Here is a 21219-nt window from a genome sequence, read left to right as displayed (position 1 = left end):
TTTACTCAATATCAAAACAAACTAAATATGTCACAATAACTTAAACTTGCTCCATCTGACATGTACCCAATTGTATTTATGATTTTTCACTTCTCTTAATTGGCTTACATTAGTCCAATGTTTTGTAATTAACAATAAATCGACATTAAACAGGAAAATATATACTTGATTTGTAGCTTTAACGTAGCCAGGTAATGTTTACAATTTTAAATTTTAAATCAAAATACATTTGGTTCATTTAAAAGTAAGAAACGCAATATCCACACCCAGGTTTTAGAGCAATAGATTTTATTTATTCCACACCATTATACAAAAAAGGCGTCTTTACAATCTAACCTGAGAAGAGCGAGTCTGTTAAGTGAAAAGGAATCAATTGTTCCTTTGTCAAGAAACAAGGACAAATTTGCCGCCGATGACCTTTTTCTCAACACTTTAATAGAGCATATTTTCACATTCAGTCTGTACTTTTCTTCCAGTGCGGAGGATGAGAAGAAAAAAAAATGACTGAAAAACATCTATGGATTTGATTTTTGGCTAGCAGCCTCTTCTTGATGGATCAGATGCACGCAGCAGCCGTATCGGGCTTGAATCTCGCTGTAGTGGCAGAACAGCCGCTGGAAACATGAGCCGCTAACTTACAGATATTCAAATGCGACGGCTGTCTCTGGTTTTTTCTTTTTATTTGCCAAAGGGGTCTGTTGGTTTTGCTTTGCTGGATCCTGAGCTGTAGATACTGCAGCTTAATAAGTTCGATATCTCTCCTCCACCGTCACAAGGACACAAAACGCATTATGCATTCATTCACAGAAATCATACACAAAGTTAATATAAGCTTATTTTTTTTGCAATTGTTACAAGTTGCAAGTTTGCAAGTTTTCCACCTTTTTTCCTTTCCAAGTGAAGCATCTTTGAGTGGGTTCTCTGCAGGGTGCCTCCCCCATTCCGTATGTTCCCCACTCCATTTGAAGTGCAGCCATACCGAAATAGAACAGAGCCAAAGAGGAATTTGACACATTTTACACTTAGAAGCTTTTGTAATTTGGCTTAAGTTACAATAAACCCCATTATTCTTTTAGTTAAGACAGTATCTGCACGCACGAGGAGCACGCTTTTTCCAGCTGGATCCTTCAAAGTGATTATTATCGATTCTTTTTCATTATCTCGGTTTGAACAAATGCCCGAAAATTCAAGTATACCACTCGTACGACACTCCTTCTACGTCGTGCTCGCTGTGAAGACTTTTTTACCGACCGATGTCGACTCAAAAGTGATTCGTGGTCGCAAATTTGTATCTTGTGAAAAGTCATTTGCATAAATTGTTGTAAAAAAACGACGCCGGCGCTGCTTCTTTGTTAGTCTTTGGAGGTGAAAACAGTGCACGCTACATTATTTAGCCTCAATCCATAACTGGTCTCCGTCAGAGCAAGCGGACTAAAAAATTAAAACGGCTAAAGCACAAAACACAAAATAAGAAGTCTCAACTGTGTTTCCAAATGAATAATAAGGGTGAGTGTATTCAAGGGTCAAAATTAAATAACACAGTTGTAGTCCACGACAAAAGCTACATAAACGAAAATGAATTTGGCAGAGTTAGTGCTAGTCCAACTCTCTGCCGGAGGTGAGTGGGTAGTTTCTTGTAGCACTTGTTGGGTTGTAACGGGTGGTTATCTCAACGGGACTGGGGCGGTCAAGGTGCAGCCGCAATTGGCCGCTGAAGGGTCCTCCACAAAAGACAGGCGTCCAAAGACAGGCGTCCAAAGACAGGCGTCCAAAGACAGGCGTCCAAAGACAGGCGTCCTTCGCAACGTCTAATGGCGTGTTAAGTGTCAGAGGGGTGTCACTGAGGGGGCGTCCCTCCCACCAGCTCGATGCCATGCTGCTGGAGCTGAGCGCGTAGCAGAGCGTTCTCGTTCTTCAGCTCCTCGATCTGGTGAACAAAAGGGAAAAGAGGAAAGAAATTATCAACAACTGCACTGGGCTGCTAAATATACCTCAAAGTGTGCAGCAGAAACTTTTTTCCATTTGAAGATTGAAGAGTAGGAAGGCTGCAGATTAAAGAAAAGCCTGTGTGTGGCCCCGCTCAGACACACTGCTGTCCACCAGTGAGTGTGGAGCTATGTCATCTGTGCTACATTCCCTCGGGTGAAAGCCAAATGCAGCGGCTCCCCATCGCGCAGAGGAAGAGATGGGACGCTTTGAGCATCAGAACAGGAATATATCTCTCAGTGCCTTACAGGCCTAGGATTCAAAAGGAAAGCTTCGCCTCAGAGCTGCAGGATTTGACAATAGTTTTCAGAGAATTAGCATGCACTTAGTTCTCTCATAACCCCTGTGTATAAGATTCCCACAGTCAGTCAGACAGACTCCAGGTAACACGTCTCATTATAGGAGTGCAAATGCTTTGATCCTCTGTCTGCCATAGATGATCAGATATAGAGCCTCCCGTCTCTGGAGGTTTGTCTCAGAAATGAAAATTCATACAGCAGAGTGGAGTTCTAGTTCCTCCTGACCGCTAGAGGCGGTGCATAAAGCACTGGATGACCCTCCCTGTGCATACACAGGTCGAGAATTAATCACAACAACAACAACAACAACAACAACAACCCTGTTGTAATTAGAAGGAGGTATATTTCTGTTATTATCTATGACTGGTAAGTTACCCCATTAATGCATTTCACTATAGCTGTGTACTTGAGTGCAGAAACAACTGTACTCGGTTTTGTGCTTATCCGTGCTCCATTTGTTTGGGTTTACAGCTACAGCCATGTGGCTTTTATGTTTTATCAACTATAGCCATGTTCGGGTTAGTAGTTCTGAACTGCTTTATTTTGCGTTTTTTAACCGTTGTTTTCAGCTGGTTGCACACCATTGGTGGCGTATTCGGCTCGATCTGACCCTGCTGCACCCTGCAAAACCGGGGTACTGGTTATTTGTGTTATAGTCGCTAGTGCCGTTCCGCTCGACCCGACTCTATTGGGCTCCTGTGATCAATTCTGAGTCAATTGCCGGCTGGCCAGACTGGGGGCCGCAAGTGGCCGTCCACGGCTACACAAGGTGCTGGTCCGCTATATAAGAATAAGGGCTCTGGGAAATTAGCTGCGCAGGTGAGCATGCTGACATCTGAACTGGCCCAAATGCAGGCCGTTATCCAGAATCTCCAGACTGATGCCAGTCGGGTGGTCGTGCATGACACAGTCTCAGTATATGATAATGTCATATCTGTGGCTTCAGACACTCATTTTGACCTTCTGAGCTACAGAATTTCCGAATCTGGCTCACTGGCCTCTGCCGGCTCTCAGGCCGACAGTGATGACACTGTCACAGCTGCTATACGGAGGGCACTTGCCCGCTTGAAGCTGAATGTTCTACAGCATGAGGCAGCCCCTCTACTGCCTTCTTTCAGCATCAGTCTGCACCCACTTTGCAGTTCCTCCCTCTAAGGAATAAAGCAAGGAACTGCATGCCTGTTGGACAGACCCAAAGGCATTTTCAAGGCCTACTTCGGATGGCAGGGTCTTAGCACTGATGCAGGATCCACAGAAGTTTGGCCGTGGACACATTCCGGCAGTGGAGCTGGCCATTGTCTCGTTCATTGTTCATCCAGAGGATACTTTGCAGACTAATGCCCGGTGTCTGCAACCACAATGCCACATTACAGACGACCTGCTTTGTAAGGCGTATAACATTGGATCTTGTATTGGTCGAATTGGAAACTCCTTGTCTCATCTGATGTTAGACCTGTCTGTTTTTTTTTAGACGGTTTCGGTGGACCAGCCAACACATGGGCTGGTAGACGCCTCCTAGCAGGCTTTCGCCCTCATGTCAAGGGAACAAGGGTGTCTGCTCTCAACGTGTGCAAGCTCGACGCCAAGTGTGGCTGGCGCAGTCTCCGCTCTCTGAGGCCTGGAGGGGTGTTCCAGTTCTTCCTGGTGAACTATTTGGCTCGGCCGCCCTGGAGGCTCTGAAGCGCACGGCCCAGGTTAGCCGTACACAGTAGTAGTTGGCAGGGGTCCTCATCGACTGGCTCAGGCTGCCCCTCCCGTTTCTTCATGGAGGTATGCACCAGCATACAGACTCCAAGGCCTGGGTTTCTTCTGTCCCCTGCTTCCCGGTACTCACAGCCTGGCCGTCGCCCCCACAAGCCCACTGGGGGTCTAGGGGCTTCCAGATGAGGTTGTAGGGCAGGTGGTGGGACATTTTACTCCTGGACAGCTGGAATACTGGACGGCTCACTCCCCGGATATTTGGGTTGTGGCCACGCTCTCCCGAAGGTATAGTTTACAGTTCTGCCGCCGGCCTCCTGCTCATGGTCGTTTCTATTTGAGTTTCTATTTGATCTTTTTTGGTACCGGGTGTCCATCTATTTTTTGGTAGACGGGCGATTTACACCCGGTTCTGGACCTCAGGGGTCTAAATATGTTTTAAAAGATGTTGGCTGTCAGACAAGTGTTCCAGGCGATCTCCCCAGGCGACTGGTTCAAGTCAGTAGAAGTATGCATATTATCATGTCCCCTTTGCACCTCCACATTGGAAGTTACTCCGCTTTGCTTTCCGGGGAGAACTCTTCCAGTTCAGAGTCTCCCTGTCCTCTCTGGTGTTTGCAAGATACGTTGCAGTAACCCTGTCCCCATTGCAGGCTCAGGGGTTGAGGATTCTGCCCTATCTGGACAACTGGCTAATTTATGCTGCCAACCGCGAGCAGTCTCTTCGAGATACAGAGACTGTGCTCAGGCATGAGGTGAACTTGGCTCCCTGGTGCCATCACAGGTGGCTACTTTCCTCGGGATGGTCCTCTGATGATTCCTATCCAGTGACTGCACGCCCTTCGCCCCAGGGGCAATGTTGGGAATGTTGTAAGACTTTTGACATGGGAATTTTCTTCCCTACGCCATGTTCCTAATGCTAAGGATCCAGTTGTGCGGTGTCAATGGTGCTCTCTTTCCTGCAGGAGCTCCTTGGTCAGGGGCACTCTCCATCAGTTGGCCGTAACCGAGATATTTCCCTGTTTCTAAAGGGTGCCCGGTGTTTGCGTCCACACGCCCGTTCTTTGGTTCTGGCATGGGATCCGTCCCTGGTGTTGGAGGCGTCACAGATGACCGCCAGAGCATCGGCCCCTTGGAATTCTCGAGCTTTGTGAGAACGTTTCAAGGAACTGGGCTGCCGGTGTCACGTGACCACGGGGAGGTCAAAGGTGACTTTGTTGTAATTAATTCTCGACCTGTGTATACTGGTCCAGTGCTTTATGCAGTCTAAACTCGTTTGGGGTGTTGCAAAGATCCTAAACGCTCCAAACTGTTCTGAGAGGAAGCGATCTTCACAGGCACATACAGAGCTTTCTATGGCTGCCCACTTCAAAACTTCTGCTATACCAACCAGCTTTCGGAACGTTTGTCCTCATATTTGGTTCATAAACATTATTGACACGGTAGAAGTAACACAGACTTGACAGCAACAGTGGGAGGGAGACGTACTTGCTGTCTGCGGAGCTCGTTGTCCACCTGTATCCTCTCCACCTCCTTCAGAGCCTCCTGCAGCTGCTGGTTACTTTGCCTCAGCTCACGGATGTAGTCACACGCTTTGGACAGGATGCCCCCTTTGCTCTGGAGGTAAAGCAGAATGCCACGGATAGGATACAATACGAAAGATAATATTAGAAAGCCCTCAAACTGCATCAAAACTACTGCATATTACAGTTCATATCAAGATCCTTTATCACAAAAAATGTAAAATGAAGGTAGATTTGTCAAATGAAAACCACTCAGATACATGTAAATGACACCAGAGCCATTTACTATTGCATTTTACTTTATTTGTTTATTTAATAGAAAATTATGTTGACACAATCCTGATTTTTAGATTTTACAGGACAAATAATGGACAAAATCACTTAATAATGTTTAATTCCATCTATAGATATATGACTTACTTACTAGAAATGTGTATTACATTTTTTTCTCTACATAATAAAAACATTTCTTAGCCATCACTAAGAAATGGCTGACACAAACCTCACCAACAATCAAGGACTGGACTGACTAAAAAAAAAATGACATTCACACTTAAATTGGAAATGGACAAATCTGACCGACTGTGGACCCATGATTGTGTTTCTTATGGTTAGTTGAGATCTATTTCTAATTCATTTTTTTTATTCTTAATTCAGCCCTCTTGTCCTTTTCTATGTCTGTTATGCGTTTTATGTTTTAATATAAAAAAAATCTATAATAATAATAATAAAAAGATCAGTTAATCGTTTTCCCTCCGGTCACCTCCACTGTTTATTTTCTTATATTCTGATGAGAGTTTTAAAAGGTCAACAGTTCAATAAACACTTACAGCTCCAGTCTTAGTGCTGTCCATGGTGCAGTCTGGGATGATCTTGGACAAAGTCACGATCCAGTTGTTAATTTTGTCCCTCCTCCGTCTTTCAACTTTTACAAGTATGAAAAACAGAAAGAATTAGAATGACCTTGCAATAACATTATTTTAAAGCACACTTTTCGTTTTGGTTCACCCTCACTTAGAGCTTGATCTGCCACTAAAAGGGACCTTTTAATTGACGCAGCCCGACACTGACCTCTAGTGCCCATTAACGACACCTGCTTTCACTGTCCATTGTCCAGTGCCTTGTCATTCCACAAAGCCCTCTATTGTTTTGTGCGAATCAAAAGACACAATCAGACATAATTACCCACCTTCATTATGTTGCGCTCTCCTCTTTTCATCTCGTGGCATGCGGGGTCCGTCCATTTTCCTGCCCACATAAAGGAAATAAAAGCATTCTTCACACTTGGGTATATCGCTGCGTGTTTGACTAGGATGCTCCCTGGCACCGGTCCAGTCCAATTGCTTGACTCAATCTATAATCCTTTGCTTTAGAAAACTTGTTATCTTCAAGACGAGCGGCCTTTGTAGCGGCGGCCGGCTCCGTGTGCATGCTAATTCGAGCGGTGAGGTGCCGTGGTCACGCTATCGGAATACTACAAAGACTCGTCTAACCTTTTTTATTCTGGCCCAATGTCCTTTTAACAAGATTTGGCCCAGAGGGATGTTTGCCTTTTTATTCTGCAGTTAAACAGTTGTTTCTCAGATGATGGGTTTGGGGATGTTGTTTTTGGCCTCATGATGCTTTCAATTACACAAAACATATGTCAAAGATAAATTAGCCATCACGTTTGTAGCAAAGTAATCGGGTTTATTCTGTCACAAGTGATAACAAAACTATCGAGTGTAGGGCTGGGTGATTTGGCCTAAAACACAACGTACATATCATTAGGTTTGAATTTAAAATGGTGGTGCAGTAAAAATGAGATTGAAAGATGAAATTGCCCAGTTTTGGAATGCAAATACAGTAGAAAAGGACAAAGTAGTTCTGCCCTTTGGTTGTTCTGCCAGGCTCTGTTTATCGTTTGGTTAATTTGCTAAATGTCCTCCCTTCTCTCACCCCCACTACACACTACATCAGGGCTATTCAACTTGAGACCCGGGGCTAGGTCAGGCCCTCAAAACGTTTTGTTCCAGCCCACGACCCATCGTCCAAGTACTGAAAAATAGATTTTAGTTTCATTCTGCGTTATTAGTTTAGAACTGGTTTTGTCTTGGTTTAATTCTGGTTATTCCTAGTTTGATTCTGGGTTAGTCCTGGTTCAGACCCTGTTGGTAATATTCTTGTCCTCGATTAATTCTGGTTAAGTGCTGTATTGGCAATTTTGCAGATCCATGTTGGTTTGTATGTTATTTTTTTTCCACAAAAATCCCTTCTAAACAGATCTAGTGTGGATATTTTGTGCATCCCCAAATTATGTTAAAATAGTACAATAAAAAGATATTTAAAAAAAAAAAGGAATATTGATAGCAATACAGTCAATATACATGCCAAATTAGATTTTTGGGTTGGCAGCAAAGACTGGTTATAATAATAATAATTGTAGTTATGTACATAGATGTATTTTTAGTCAACAATTGTTGGTGATAATATAGGGTAATTGTATTATTAGTTGGGCCATAACTTTTAGTATGTATCCCATGTATCACTATACATCCCATGTTCCATAAATAGAAAATGATGTAAGGACACAGGCCTCACATACATTTTGTTGGGTGTCCCATTCACTTTATCAGTATTGTGTTATTTGAATATTTCAGTCATTTAAAATGGTGGCTAATGCTAACTTGTCTGTCCCTAGCTTGGGTTGCGCTAAGCTAGCACAGCAGATATTAAGCAGCTGTAAGATAGCTGGCCAACGGTCAAATATAATATCATCTGAATTGACTGTCCTTCTGTGTTTACTGCAATGACACAGCTATATTTGCCTAACTTTTACACACCATCACCACCAAACCCTTACATAAAAGCAAAAGTGGTACAAAACAAAATGAACCCAAAGTACATTTTCTGCTTGTTAATAATTCTTGTAAAGTCTTGCTCGCGGCCCCTGAGCACCTGAAGTCTTTATTCAGGGCTGGTGAATTTGTGGCTAATCAACCCAACTCCACAGCCGATAAACTATCTACAGCCCAGATAGGAAACCAAGCCCAGCTGAGTCTCACTTGTATCTCAACACATCTTAATGGGATTTTTGGCTGCATAATGGATTCAGCCCCAGTCTTACTGTACACGGCAATAAGGGAAAATGTGGACTGAATAAGAAAGGCGCAGAGCTGCAGGGACGTCTTTGGTTTAACCTAGGAAAAGCATCTGAGAAAAAAAAATGAACAAAGTCACTGTCCCCTCGGCTGTGGGCTTTATCCAGACGCTGGTGAGAGCAGGACATATGAAGTAACAAATATATACTGCACGTTTCAATCTGAAAGCTGACACTGACACAGGCAAAACTTCTGACCAACTTTTGTTTCATTCCATAATCTACGTACTTGTTTAGTCAGATTTAGTCAGTCTTGTCATTTGGTAGTTTCTTATTTACATGAAGTAATTAAAATTTCAAATTAGGGATGGGCGATGTGCCAAAACATTAGTGTTAGGATTTTTATGGAGCCAGATTACGATTTCAATTTGATCACGATTCATGAAAACTTAATACTTTCACAGAGATAACTCAAGTCATCTACTTCTGAAAGTTTACGCTTTATTGAAATTGATTAAATCTCCCCGTCACTCAGAGCATTGTTGAGTCTTAGTTTGAGCATGGAGCTGCATTCAACAGATCGTCGTGGGAACGAGATCACGATCAAAACATGTATTAATTACCATATTGCCCAGCCCTATTTCAAATGTATATGAATTATGAGGGATCAATTAAAGGGCTCACTTTGCCCCCCTGAAGCACCCTCAATCGTGAAACTGTGGTGTTTGTAATACTGGTAATACTGGTAGTACTTCTGCAACTTCTCATTTCAATCTGATACAATTCATGCAAGTTTTAGTACGATTTCAGCAATGTATCCGTTTTTTGCGGGTTTAGATCTTGTTCGTACACCGTTTACGTATGATTTATTCCACATATTTGCCTACTTTAGTCCTGTTTTAGTGTTAGATTTAAGTTAAGTTTGGTCCGAACTAAAAAATATTCATCACAAAACATTACAAATAAATACATAATACTAATAGTTCAGACAGTTACAAAAGTATATAATAGTATAAAATAATCAAAATTGCAAGGATGACCTAAGTATAAGTACAAATTATATTTGAAAGGTCATATATAATGACCAGGTTTATAAATTGTCTGTTACTGTTGTAAGCCACCACCCAAGAACATTCATATTTGAGCTTGACCTCGGCCCAAAATCAAAATCTGTTAAAATCCATGTCACGGTCAAAAATGAGAGGAAAGAAAAAAAATGTCTGACTAAATTGGTAAAAGTAACCTAGAAACATTCAGAACTAGGCTAAACCTGAAGGGAGAGTGAAGACGGCCGATCCCACTTTGAACAGGGCTCTAAAATAACAGCGGGAGAAGGCCATTTGTTTCCAAGTGAGGAACAATGACCTCATTTTCAGAGTCCTAATGGAAATACATTTGCTAACAACAAAGGATTGGGATTGTCGGTAAAGAATAGCACATGTGAGGGGCCATTTTGGCGGCGTGCATTATAATAATACTTGTTTATTCGCTCCAAGAAATGTAAAAAAAAAAAAAAAAGCTTAAAAGTGGCTGCTCGGTTTCATCTCTGCAAACGGCAGATAAGGTGGCTACTTTGCTATTCACTCACGCGTCAAAAAATGTCACCTTCCCTGGCTTTAAATACTTTAAAAATCCATACATAATTTGTGCAAAGTTTTGACACATGAAAAAAATAGGAGTGATGCGCAATTCCACGCATCGTAGCTTAAAAAAACAACAAAAAAGCTCGACTTGAAGCAACACATCTCAGAAATTTGAGACAGAATTAAGCTCATTTATATATAATTTATCTGTTTTTGCGAAGGAATATTTTGAAAAGCTTGTGAAATAATGATTCAAGCTGGTTATAAAAAGGCAGCGTTATATAAAAAGAACATTTCTTGAGGTTTTCTCCTTGGAGACTGCTCTCGTCCTCTAGTTCAGAGTTCAGACAGAGGAAAGACCCTCAAATTGTTCAAAATGTACAAAGGTTTGAATATGTAGTGCGCTAACAACTACCGATTGCGCTAAACTACCATTCAATTTGAAATATTTTACTTCATTAGACACGGCTTTTTCAGGTCGAGTCACAATTTAAACCTTTTGATGGTTTTGGTTTATGTTGCCAAGTTGAATCAAATGAAGTCAAATAATGAATGCTGAAAGTAACGATTATTTTGCTTATCGAGAAATCTGGCAATTATTTTTCAGATTTATCCATCTGCCGCTCGATTGCGAAAGCCTCGTCCATATGTTCTATTACTGACTTTGACCTGTAGAGGAAGATGCCGCTTGAGGACATCTTGATAGGAAAACATTTAGTTTTTTAACAATAAACCTTAAAACTTGTAATTTTATTTATTTTGCGTCATACGAGAGTCAAACGAGAGACACAGAAGAGCCGTAAAACCACGAGGTGTGTCATAAAGTCTGTGTTTAGCCCAGATAATCACTATTTATTTGCTAAATTTGTGATTACTCCATTGATCTGTTACTCTGTTCCCCAATAGTAAAGGTGGAAATATATTTTGTCATATACTGTACTATTCCGGTTTCCATCCTTGACAAGTAACAGAGTCGTCACTGTCAGCCTTTAGTCGTTTAGTCAATTAATCAGTTAACAGGGTTTTAGTCGTCCAAAATGTGTATTGACCAATTATTTCCAGCCGAAACAGCATTTGTGAACCAGCTGAAGATGTGGGACTGAATCATGACATATAAATCCTTACATATAAATACAGTTTCAGAGTACTTTGCAGAATAAACTGCTTTTTCCGTGTGCTTTTAATCTTGAGATACTGAAACGTTTTGAAAGCTTTTACCAGTTTCGAGTCGCTTTATAGTCAGAGTAATTCATGTCTTTCGTCGACCAAGACGTTAGTCGACTGCGCTAAGGAACTCGCCTTCAGTTATCGATTTGCCATCATTTTTATTTCCGTTTTTAGCGCAGAGGCAGCGTGTGAGGCGCAGTGTTGGCCAAGCGACTGTTCTGCGAAGCTCATTTTTCACGGCTGCTGTATGCAATAAAACATCCAATAATTTCTTCGAGTGCGGGGCAGCCTGCCAAACCCAGCGTGAATCTATGGCTGCCCGCAACAAAAGCAGCTTAATTCTCTGCGATGTGGAGAACTTTCGAACCCTCGGAGGAGCCCACGGTCCAATCCACTCAATCCTGAATCTGGCAAGCGATGAAAAGGGAAGCGGCGATAACGTGGTGGTGGTGGTGTGTGTGTCTTTGGTGAGTTGCTTGCAAATATAAAAGTGCCATTATTCAAAGAGCTAAATGGAGGCCTGTGTTGCAGATCCGCGGCCAGTTATCTAACTCGGAGCGGAACCAATGATCGCAATCGTTTCTCAAGAATGAGGGCCGGGTCGGAGACGGTTGCAGAATGGGAAGATTCACTGAAAAGCCTGATCGTTTCATTTTGAGGAAGTCATGTGTTCGCCTTCGTGGGCTGAGCTGCGAAAAGGCCGTAAAAAGGGCCATAAAAATTTGTTTGACAAATGGATAGCTTTATGGGCATTAGAAACAGTTACTCATCTGCATTGGGAAATCATAGCCAGCTCTTTTACTCAACGAATCTAAATGTGCAGTCGTGTGGCACGCAGATCATTTATGCAACTATTTTATTTATATATTTAAAGGATAATTTGGCCCGTAGGCTTAATTAGACAGGAGAGCAGAGCATGAAATGGGGATGAGAGAGAAGGGAGGACATGCAGTAAATTGTTGGAATCGGGATTTGAACTCACGACACTGTGGCCGGCTGCATGTGGAGCCCGGCATATGTGCTGCCGCCAGTCACTATTCATATATAACTAGGGCCGCTCAAAGATGTGTTCAAAATCAGCACAGTGAACTGAACTGTGATGGAAAATAACATGGACATTTTATCTCTTCAAAATTGTTCATTCCAATTAATCATAAGCTTAAGTTCCCCGTTTTTTTAAAACGTTGACAACAACAACAACAACGACAACAAAATAGCCAGGCGGGACAAGCGAAGAATACAAGTAGAAAGTAAGAGGGTGGCATCCAGTGTAAAGAGCGGTTAAGTCGACTAGTCAAGTTAGTTCTTGCAGCCCTAATTACAAGTTTAAAAATCGACTCAAAAAAGTATTGTGCTGTAGTCAGTAATTCCTATGATTTTAAATGGAACTAATTCAAGTTAAAAAGATATATTCACAATAGTAAAATTACTGTTACTTTCCACTCCTGTTTTACAGCGGGAACGTAAAACACCTTTAAAGTGCGTATGACATGTTTTTACAGTTTTCTCATTTTGACTTTATTTATACCTGTTAAAAAAATCTGTAGAAATGACAGGAAGTGACATCAGACCAGGAACACTCATTCGTAATTGCATAATTTACACAAAATAAACAACTTTGAGATTTTAATCATTAATTAAACTAATTAAAGTGTCTCTCATATATTATTTGTCAAAAATAAATACATTAGATGAGTTTTTGCCCAGTGTTTACTGGGTAAATTCCTAGTGTGAGGTCAGGGATTGAAATTATAAACCTTAAAAAAATCAGCTATTCTGTGATAAAATGTGTATAATTTTCAGCTAAATTAAAAAAGAAAAAAATCTTAACTGCATTTTAGTCCAATAAGTTGTACAAACCTGTCATAGGCACTTTAAACTGCTAAATGAGCTAAATGAACTGCATAAAGTCCAAAGGTTTTTTTCACAGATATTCTCATGAAGTAAAAGCTGAAATACACTTCAAGGAGGTCAAGAAGAAACTCCAGGTTAAACTCCACCGCTGGCATGGGTGCTCTGTCTTTTTACTATTGTTAAAGCATTTAATTCCAAAGAAAAACAAAATGATTGCGTCTCTGCTCAGGTGAGCCCGCTGCTAAGCTTAATAACAGCAATCAGCCGCGTGAAGCCCACAGTGGGAGAGCGGCGAATGGGAGCCTTGTGATGGGTGATTAAAATAGTTGCAGGTAGTAAATATGGGGATAAACGGCACCTAAGAGGATTATATATAAAAAAAAAAAAAGGGGGAGGTAAAAGAATAGGCAAAGAGGACGCAAACAATATTGACCTCTGAAGCGACGTAAATCCTGGGCTTAAGAAGCTTTAGCGCTGTATTAACGCACGGGAAAACACTCTGACACATACGGGACGCGCCGCTGCTCGGGATCATGTTACAACCCAACACAGCTTTTTATACTTTCCAATCTTCAGCGCACACAGCCAGAGGTTACATTTACTCGCCCAACATTTGGAAGAAACGCGAGTTGATTTCTGATGTCATACTTTTACTTTTTGTCTTGGCAATATTCAGGATTGTGCTCAAATGTGCCTGTAAATGTCTTGGTTAAGGTTCAAGTATTGTAACAAAACAAGAATAGACCATACAAGTATCATTTGTTTACACGACTCTATTTTTAATCTGTTTTTCTTATTGTAATATTTAATAGATTCAATAAGAGACAACTTGCTCAATCTACCGGTACTAATTTTGCATGTCTCCAAAACAAACAATTGCGATAATATCACTTTTTATACAAATCTTTCACCTCTACTTTGATACTTGAAGTAACAATATTAAAATGATTTGAACATTTGTGTTTCTCACACTATTCCTTCAGATATGATTTTACTCTTTGAAAATTGCTGGCACATATTAAATGTTTGTCTGTTTGATTACATTAACATTAATGACATTTTAAATAGATGCTCAAACCAGGGCTGCATAAAATATCATCACCAATACAAAATTGATGTTGTCACATTTATGAAATCACAAAAGCTGCAGTTCTTTAGATAATAGAACATCCTCTGCAAAGAACACAATATCTATTTTACAGACAAACACAAACATGTTCTGAAATAGATGTGATTCTTATTTTAGTTCAGCCAAAAACTGCTTTCAGTCTCTTTCAAATGTCAATGCCCCTGAAGTTGTTTACAATGTGCACTCACTTTACTTCTGTTCACACACTGAACAGAATCCTACGTTCATAACAGAAATAGTAATCAAAATTGTGCTGCCCAAGTCCAAACTGTTAGACAGTATTCTAGTAGCAGCTTCTTCAAATTCTTTTTTACTCTTGAGTAATTATTTGGGTCATTACTTATTGCGTGAGTTATAATATTTTAAAGTAACATTATTCTTACTTGAGTACAAATATTGCATTAGATAAAAAGCAAACATTAGATAAAATATCAAAACCAACACATGTAGAAATTAATCCACTACAATAAGCGTATGTGAAATAAAATGTGAACCTGGCCAGCCAGATGAATTCTCACAGTATTTGTGAGTTCACAAACTCTTTAGAATCACCTGACCCGTCTCCTGCTTTTCGGATTGAGCCGGCCGCTGTGGGACGGACCAATCACAGCGCAGCAGTGTGGTTTGGGCAGAAGTCAAAAGGACAATCCTAAACCAACATGGCGAGGCCAACAGACGTACTTTGCCCTGTTTTAGCAGATTCACAGCGATTTTCTTTCTTTAAAATGTGCACGTAGAAGCGCTTTGTGTATTTGAGGACGGAGAAGAAGTCTGTGCAGTTTATTTTTCAGCTTGTTCTGCTGACATATTTATCATGATGTTCTGTCCAGAGCTGTCCAGACAGATATTGTGCAGACCTCAATTCAGAGTGAAAAACATATCAATCTGGCAGAGCCAGGTTAATGTACATACATTTAACATTTAAGTGTTTTAAGGAGAAAAGATGACATAAATAAGATTTTGCTACGCTTTGTATCAATACTTCAAGTATCTAGTTTTGGTACTTGATTTAGTGTCTATTGATATCCGATCTTCGATACTTTTGAATATAATATATCATATTGTTATTGGGACCCATTGATCCTTATCATCTTAATTTGACTGTAATGAAAGCCACGTCCCACATTCTCTGCACACTTCCCGAGTACTTTGATACTTACGCGGGATACTGCTGTGTCCGAGGGGTGAGGCTTCGTTGTGCACCGGCTTGTATGACGTCAGGGGGGGTCATCATGACGTAAAACTGCCCTGGAGAAAGAAAACGGACGGATTTCACTCACTCGGCAGCTACCGACTCATTTCTTTATTGGAACTTTTCGCTCCTGCTTTCTGTTGACGCTCGTTGCTCTGGGAGAAAGCCCAACTATTCCCATTACTCTGCCTCGCTACGATGCAGTTCAGTGGCAGAAACAAGCTCACTTCAGACGGGAGACGGCGGCGTGGAAAAGAGTCTCGACTTTATTCAGCGCCGCGCGGCACGGTCGGGGAGTGTCACGGCTGCCTGAACCGCTTTAAGCTCTCGGGATGAAGAAAAGCACTTATCCTCGCTAAAAACTAGGGTTGACGCACAATAAACTCAGCTGCGTTGCTGTTGTTGCCCTCTAGTGTTTTCATCAGCGACATATCTCGTCTAATCAGTGCAATGACTCCCACATGATTGCATACTGAAGAGAAGTTAAAATAAGACTTTGAGGGTTTTAACATTCATCCTAACCTGTTGCTTATTTCTATGGGATTTTGTTTTAGCCGTCTTGGATGCGTTGAATTTAATGTTCCCTTGTTATTCCTATGATGTTTATTGCAAAGTTTCAATACTAAAGGCATAAGTTTGATCTTTAATACTCACAGTTTGAACACTATGTGGTCTAATACTAGTTCTGATCATTCTAAAACTGTTCAAGGAAGTCCAGCTTTGAGCAAATATCAATACTAAAGGAAATGACATAAACAGGACAAGACTACAGTATAATATCCTCACTGGCAAGCACTATTTTTTCTCAAGAAGTATTAAAAAAAGGAAAATATGTTGGCATTTATCATTGGTGACAGAGTTCTTGAGTAAAGTGTATCACTACATATTAAAGTATTAAAGAATGCAAATGTTAAAAAGTGTTATTTTCCATGTTAAGTTTGTGATCGATAAAAAGACAACTTAATTTAAGTTTACAGAGATGAGGAAGAGGTAGATTGGGTAGCTCAGAGACAAAGTTTCTTAAGTTTTCATAAATGAGACCCTGCATATGAAGTATGGAGGGCTATGCAGTTAATCATATTTAATGGAGATGGAGATGTCATCATTTCCTATTGGCCTGGAGCTTTTTAATCATGATTTCAGACTTTGGAGGAATAATCATGAGTGTTTATTTCTGTTAAATGGCAATGATTAATAGTATGCTTTGTTTCTGTTGAGTCTAGTCATAGAATAATTTCTGCCACCTGCTGGGGAAAACAATGAAGTTCATCTACCTATCTAAAATCAAAAGCTATTTTTGTTTGTTTTTAGTGGGACACATTTGACACATCGTGCAATTAGTTTTTTTTTTGTCTTATTGCCAAACCCTAATCAGATACTTTCCCAAATAAAGATGTTAAGATTATTGGATTAATCAATACTCATGATTTATGCAGAATAATTGGGAGTCATTTCAGTCAAAAGTCAAACTGGTGTCATTACTTTTTCACTCCGAAAGGCTAATTTCATAAAGGTAGATTTGTGAAAAATTAAGCACTTCAAAGTCAACAAAGCCAACAATTGTGATTAATCTTCACACTAACGTTTGACTTATTTCTACTGTGAATCCAGTCGGTCTTTACGGTTAAAAAAAAAAAGTCTACTCCAGAGACTCACCCCCCGCCTGTGTGAGTGTGGGGTCCGCGGCCGCCTGCACAGACACTGTCCCGTCGCTCACTGTCGTCGCGGGGAAGTAAGCGAAGCGCGTCTCGCCTCCTCCCACGGCCTCTCCCGCCGGGCTGCCTCCATTACTGAAAGGGTTCTGGATCACGGCCTGCGACAGATGTGTGCGAGAGAGCAGCGGGGAGTCAGCGCACACACCTCTGTCACTGCGTGAGTCGTGTCAGGCTGCAGACTGGTGTCCCCCCCTCCCTCTCTACCGCCACCACCCCTCTCGGAGCAGCACGGAGGGCCGTCTGACAGCTGGGCCAAACTAATGAAGAGGGACTGTAGAAAACTGTGATGCTGTTAACAAGGTGGGCAGGCGAACCATGCGAAAAAAGACATGTTTAATCTCAGGTGATGCTTCTCTGCTTTTAGGTCGTTGTGTTGATTTTTTTAGAACGTGGATATAATGATGGAGGGAAGGAGGAAATTAGGACTGCTGCCAAAGCAATTAACATATCAAAGCAAATTTTTATATATTAGAACAGGAAGAAATCTTAAAAATTTTGCGTAAAACGGGAAGCTGAAACCTACAAATACAGTTTATTGCTAGAAAGCAGATTTGAAGCAAATGTATATAATTAAATAATCACAATTGAAAAAAAAAACTTTCTCAAAGCATTAGTTTTGCAGAGTATGTTTTCCATTGAGGTGCAGGACAGGATGTCAAGATTATTAGGTTAATCATTATTATTCATGTCACATTATATTTGTAATTATAAGAACAAAGAAAATAATAATCGGGACAATTTTAGAAGCAGAATTATGTATTTTTTGTTAAATATTTAGTCAAAATGTAATTAACTTCATTTTATCTGGCAGTTTTTGTCACATTTAACTTTATTTTGTCTTTCAGAAAGTTCAGTTTTACGAACCCGGTCACAAACTTGAGGAACAGTTGACGGGAATGCACTGTTTCACAACAAGGGTCACAGTCTCAATAATTGTGAATAATCATAACACTAAAATTGTGACACCCCCACGTTAACTAGAGGGCAACATATCAACATTTGGATAGTACTGTATAATGAATGTTCCTGTTCAAGATGTGGTTTACACCAGTTGTAATCCAAATGTAGACCTACAGTAGGTTTAGTCTTCGTTTAAACCTGTCTAGACCATGATCTACTGTCATGATCTGTTCTGTTTCATGTCTGGTTATTGAACAATGCTGTCTTTTCTTAGTCCTGTTTTTATGAAACAGAGCAATATTGATATTTCATGCCTTTTCTTAATTTCTCATCATTTCGAGTAGTTGGATATAAAACATACAATTGGAATGCGGTTTTGCAGTCCGGCTCCCAGACAATAGCCCTCTGAATAATCTGGCCCCCTGAAAAATTAAATAGCCATAGTTTACATATTTTAAGATTTCAAAAAGAGCTGATAAAAAATAAATGTAAAACAATAACTTGATATGTGATATTTCTGCACTTTTGTGATTTTTTCCCCCCATTCCATTTCATTCCACATTTGAGGAATGAAATAGAATGAAAAAAAAATCACAAAAGTTTTTATCTTTTTATTTTTTATTTATTTATTTGACAGGGACAATGCAATCATACATAGTTACAAACAAAGCTTGCAGCCGATGTGATGCACACAAAGATTATAGCCAGAGCTAATTTTCAACTGATAATCAAACCTCAACTAATACATTTAAAAGACATATTTTCTGTTGGATTGACATCAGTGTCTGTCTAACTCTGAATGTCAATCTAATTTGGAGCCATGTTGATATTGCAATCTTAAAAAATATAATCCAAATAATGCGTAAATGAATGGCAATTGTGTCCAACTCCTTTCATTCTTAATAAACAAACTTCAGATCACTACTTCAGTTCATGTTTTCAAGTTGAAGTCATGGGTGATGAGTTGTTTTTAGTTGCTCAACAGCTCTAACAAAAGCATTTAAGAATTAATTAACAATACAGAAAACACAATTAGACAAAAACAGTATTTGGGGCAAACAAAATTATTGTGTTTGTTAAAAAGATAAGCTGCTTCGCCAAAGAATATCAACAAACAACTTGTTCAAGACAATGTCAATGACAAAAGGGAACATGCTTCAACTTAATTGAGGCATCCACGGCGACAGCATTTAGTAGATCATTAACAAAAGCTATATTTTAAAAGCCATTACCTGAGCGACGGCCTGAGGTACTCCTGAGAAAGCGGCTGTGGACACCACACTCACGGCTCCTCCCCCTTCATCTCTACCTTCCAGGTGCTGGTCTGTCACCTGGACTACGCGGTAAGTTACCTAAAACACAGACAAAAGGTTTTCATTTGACAGTGAAAGAGAGCACAATAGAACGTCCTAGCAATAGCACATCCTAGCATCCACATCTTACCTGGCTTGTGGATTTGTTAATCATTTTCGCTCCGCAACCGACCTACAAGTACTAAAACACCCCTCCTGGTCTCAGCACTGTTAACGTCTCACCGCACAACTCCAAATGCTTACTCTTTAGAATGTGCCTGATTTAATTTGATGAAATATGTGGTTGAAAATGAGCCTGTTTGTCCCAAGAATCCGTATTTGTATCTTCCCATCATGTGACTCTCCTCCTGACAGACATGTGACAGGGGCCTCGTGCCAATCATAGACCAGACTGAAATCACATGATCGCCCACACTTGCCTTGTTTACAGCCCAAATAAGCAACATGGATAACTGACTTAATTGTATTGACGATTGCAAACTTTGGGTACAAACTTTGACAATACTTGCTCTATTTTATATGGTGTATGTATGGTATTATGTAGCCACCTTTACATATATGTTTGGGGGTCAGGAGACACTCTGGACAAAGTCACTGGTCAATCATGAGACCAGAAAAGCACACAAACCTTGAGGCGACTTCAAGACCGCTAACCTCCTGACTTGTGTGGCTTTGCAAGAGGAGCACGTGGCTTGAAGCATTAAAAACACCTTCACACAAACAGTTCTCGAGTTGCACACAAGCAGACTTCTCTTGCACACTATCAGAGTGGATGTAATACTATCAGGACATAGGCGCAGATACATACCTGCCCACCTTCCGTGCGAAACTGATATTGTATGTTATGGTCACCAAAAGCTGCAGCCTGTGGGACAGCGACTTCGTCTCCTGCTGCCTCTGAGGAAGAAGATAAAAAACACAGTAAAATATGAAATAAGTATCAAGAGGTTCCAAACATGTATTCAGGTCATATTCAAAACCAATATGAATGATTTTATTTTATTGATAACATGATTACTTTAATGTAGTTTCTCACCTTCAGTTTGGGTCAGCTCTTCGTGTTTATCTTGACTGCAAAGACGATTAAAGTTTTAAATATAAAAAGGTACGTTCAGGGAAATTAATGGACACATAAATGCAATCATGCATTGAATTGTAACGTGTCCTCACTTTACCCATGTTAGATGACAGTTGTTATTATTCAGTCAATTAAAGTCTCCCCGTGCTAACTTATGTTTGTGTGTAATCAATTTGAGAAGAGATGGTGCATTATGATACATTAGTGCACATGTTTGATCCGTTCGATTGTGAGCAAAAGTATTATAAATGTTTTATAAAGTTGGTCAAACTTACTTTTTGACAGTTTAGCTTCTTCGTACAGCTGTCATTAGCATGTGGCTAAAGCTAACAGAAGTTAGCCTCTGACCGTGTTACCTTGTGCTGTCCAGACTCTGTTCAAGCATATCCATCAGGCTGAGAAGAGAAAGTACTATTCGGTGACACAGGCGGAGATGGAGGCGCTGATCACGGGAACAAACACTCGGGTCATGTGAGAGAGACAGCCCAGGACACGTGAGGAGAGGTGAGGACCGCTGAGGACGAAGCTCAGGCTCAGAGAAAATGGAGGAAGCCGCTGCGCTCTGAGCTCTGTCTGCGCTGGTGCCGGGGAAGCGACTGACCCACGGCTCAACACGGGAAATCTGATTAATTCCACACGCTTCTCAAACTTTTCCTCCCAACAGTGTATGGCCCTTATAATCTCATGTCTCCTTCAGTAGTTC

The 21219-nt window shown here is 40.6% G+C and overlaps 1 protein-coding gene across 2 annotated transcripts; it reads right to left on the bottom strand.

Moving 5' to 3' along the window:
* Positions 1 to 1816: 1816 nt before the first annotated feature.
* usf2l (upstream transcription factor 2, c-fos interacting-like) lies at positions 1817 to 21092 on the bottom strand. 2 transcript variants are annotated; one of them, XM_072460549.1, is made up of 10 exons: positions 20873 to 21092; positions 20475 to 20509; positions 20247 to 20335; positions 19358 to 19477; positions 17167 to 17323; positions 15479 to 15566; positions 6696 to 6754; positions 6337 to 6431; positions 5472 to 5600; positions 1817 to 1927 (listed from the first exon to the last, which is right to left on the bottom strand). In XM_072460549.1, exons 1-10 carry the CDS (start codon positions 20905 to 20907, stop codon positions 1838 to 1840), a joined length of 897 nt encoding a protein of 298 aa, XP_072316650.1. In that variant the 5' UTR covers positions 20908 to 21092; the 3' UTR covers positions 1817 to 1837. The 2 variants fall into 2 exon arrangements, with proteins under 2 accessions (XP_072316650.1, XP_072316651.1); XM_072460550.1 differs by lacking the exons at positions 20247 to 20335; positions 20475 to 20509; positions 20873 to 21092 and adding an exon at positions 19569 to 19747.
* Positions 21093 to 21219: the final 127 nt, after the last annotated feature.

Source organism: Eucyclogobius newberryi, unplaced genomic scaffold (genome assembly GCF_026437365.1).
Source record: "Eucyclogobius newberryi isolate DKJ021-1_F unplaced genomic scaffold, fEucNew1.0.hap1 SCAF_3, whole genome shotgun sequence".
Lineage (NCBI taxonomy): Eukaryota > Metazoa > Chordata > Actinopteri > Gobiiformes > Gobiidae > Eucyclogobius > Eucyclogobius newberryi.
Note: the sequence above shows the minus strand (reverse complement) of the source record. Positions and strands in the feature narration are given on the sequence as shown.

Bases quoted from the DNA above. Each gene is read 5' to 3' on its own strand.
- usf2l (XM_072460549.1), bottom strand. From the start codon at position 20,907: ATGGATATGCTTGAACAGAGTCTGGACAGCACAAG. The intron at 20,336-20,474 runs GTGAGAAACTAC...CTTCTTCCTCAG, and splicing joins AGAGCTGACCCAAACTGAAG to AGGCAGCAGGAGACGAAGTC. The intron at 5,601-6,336 runs GTAAGTGTTTAT...CTTTACCTCCAG, and splicing joins ACAGCACTAAGACTGGAGCT to AGCAAAGGGGGCATCCTGTC.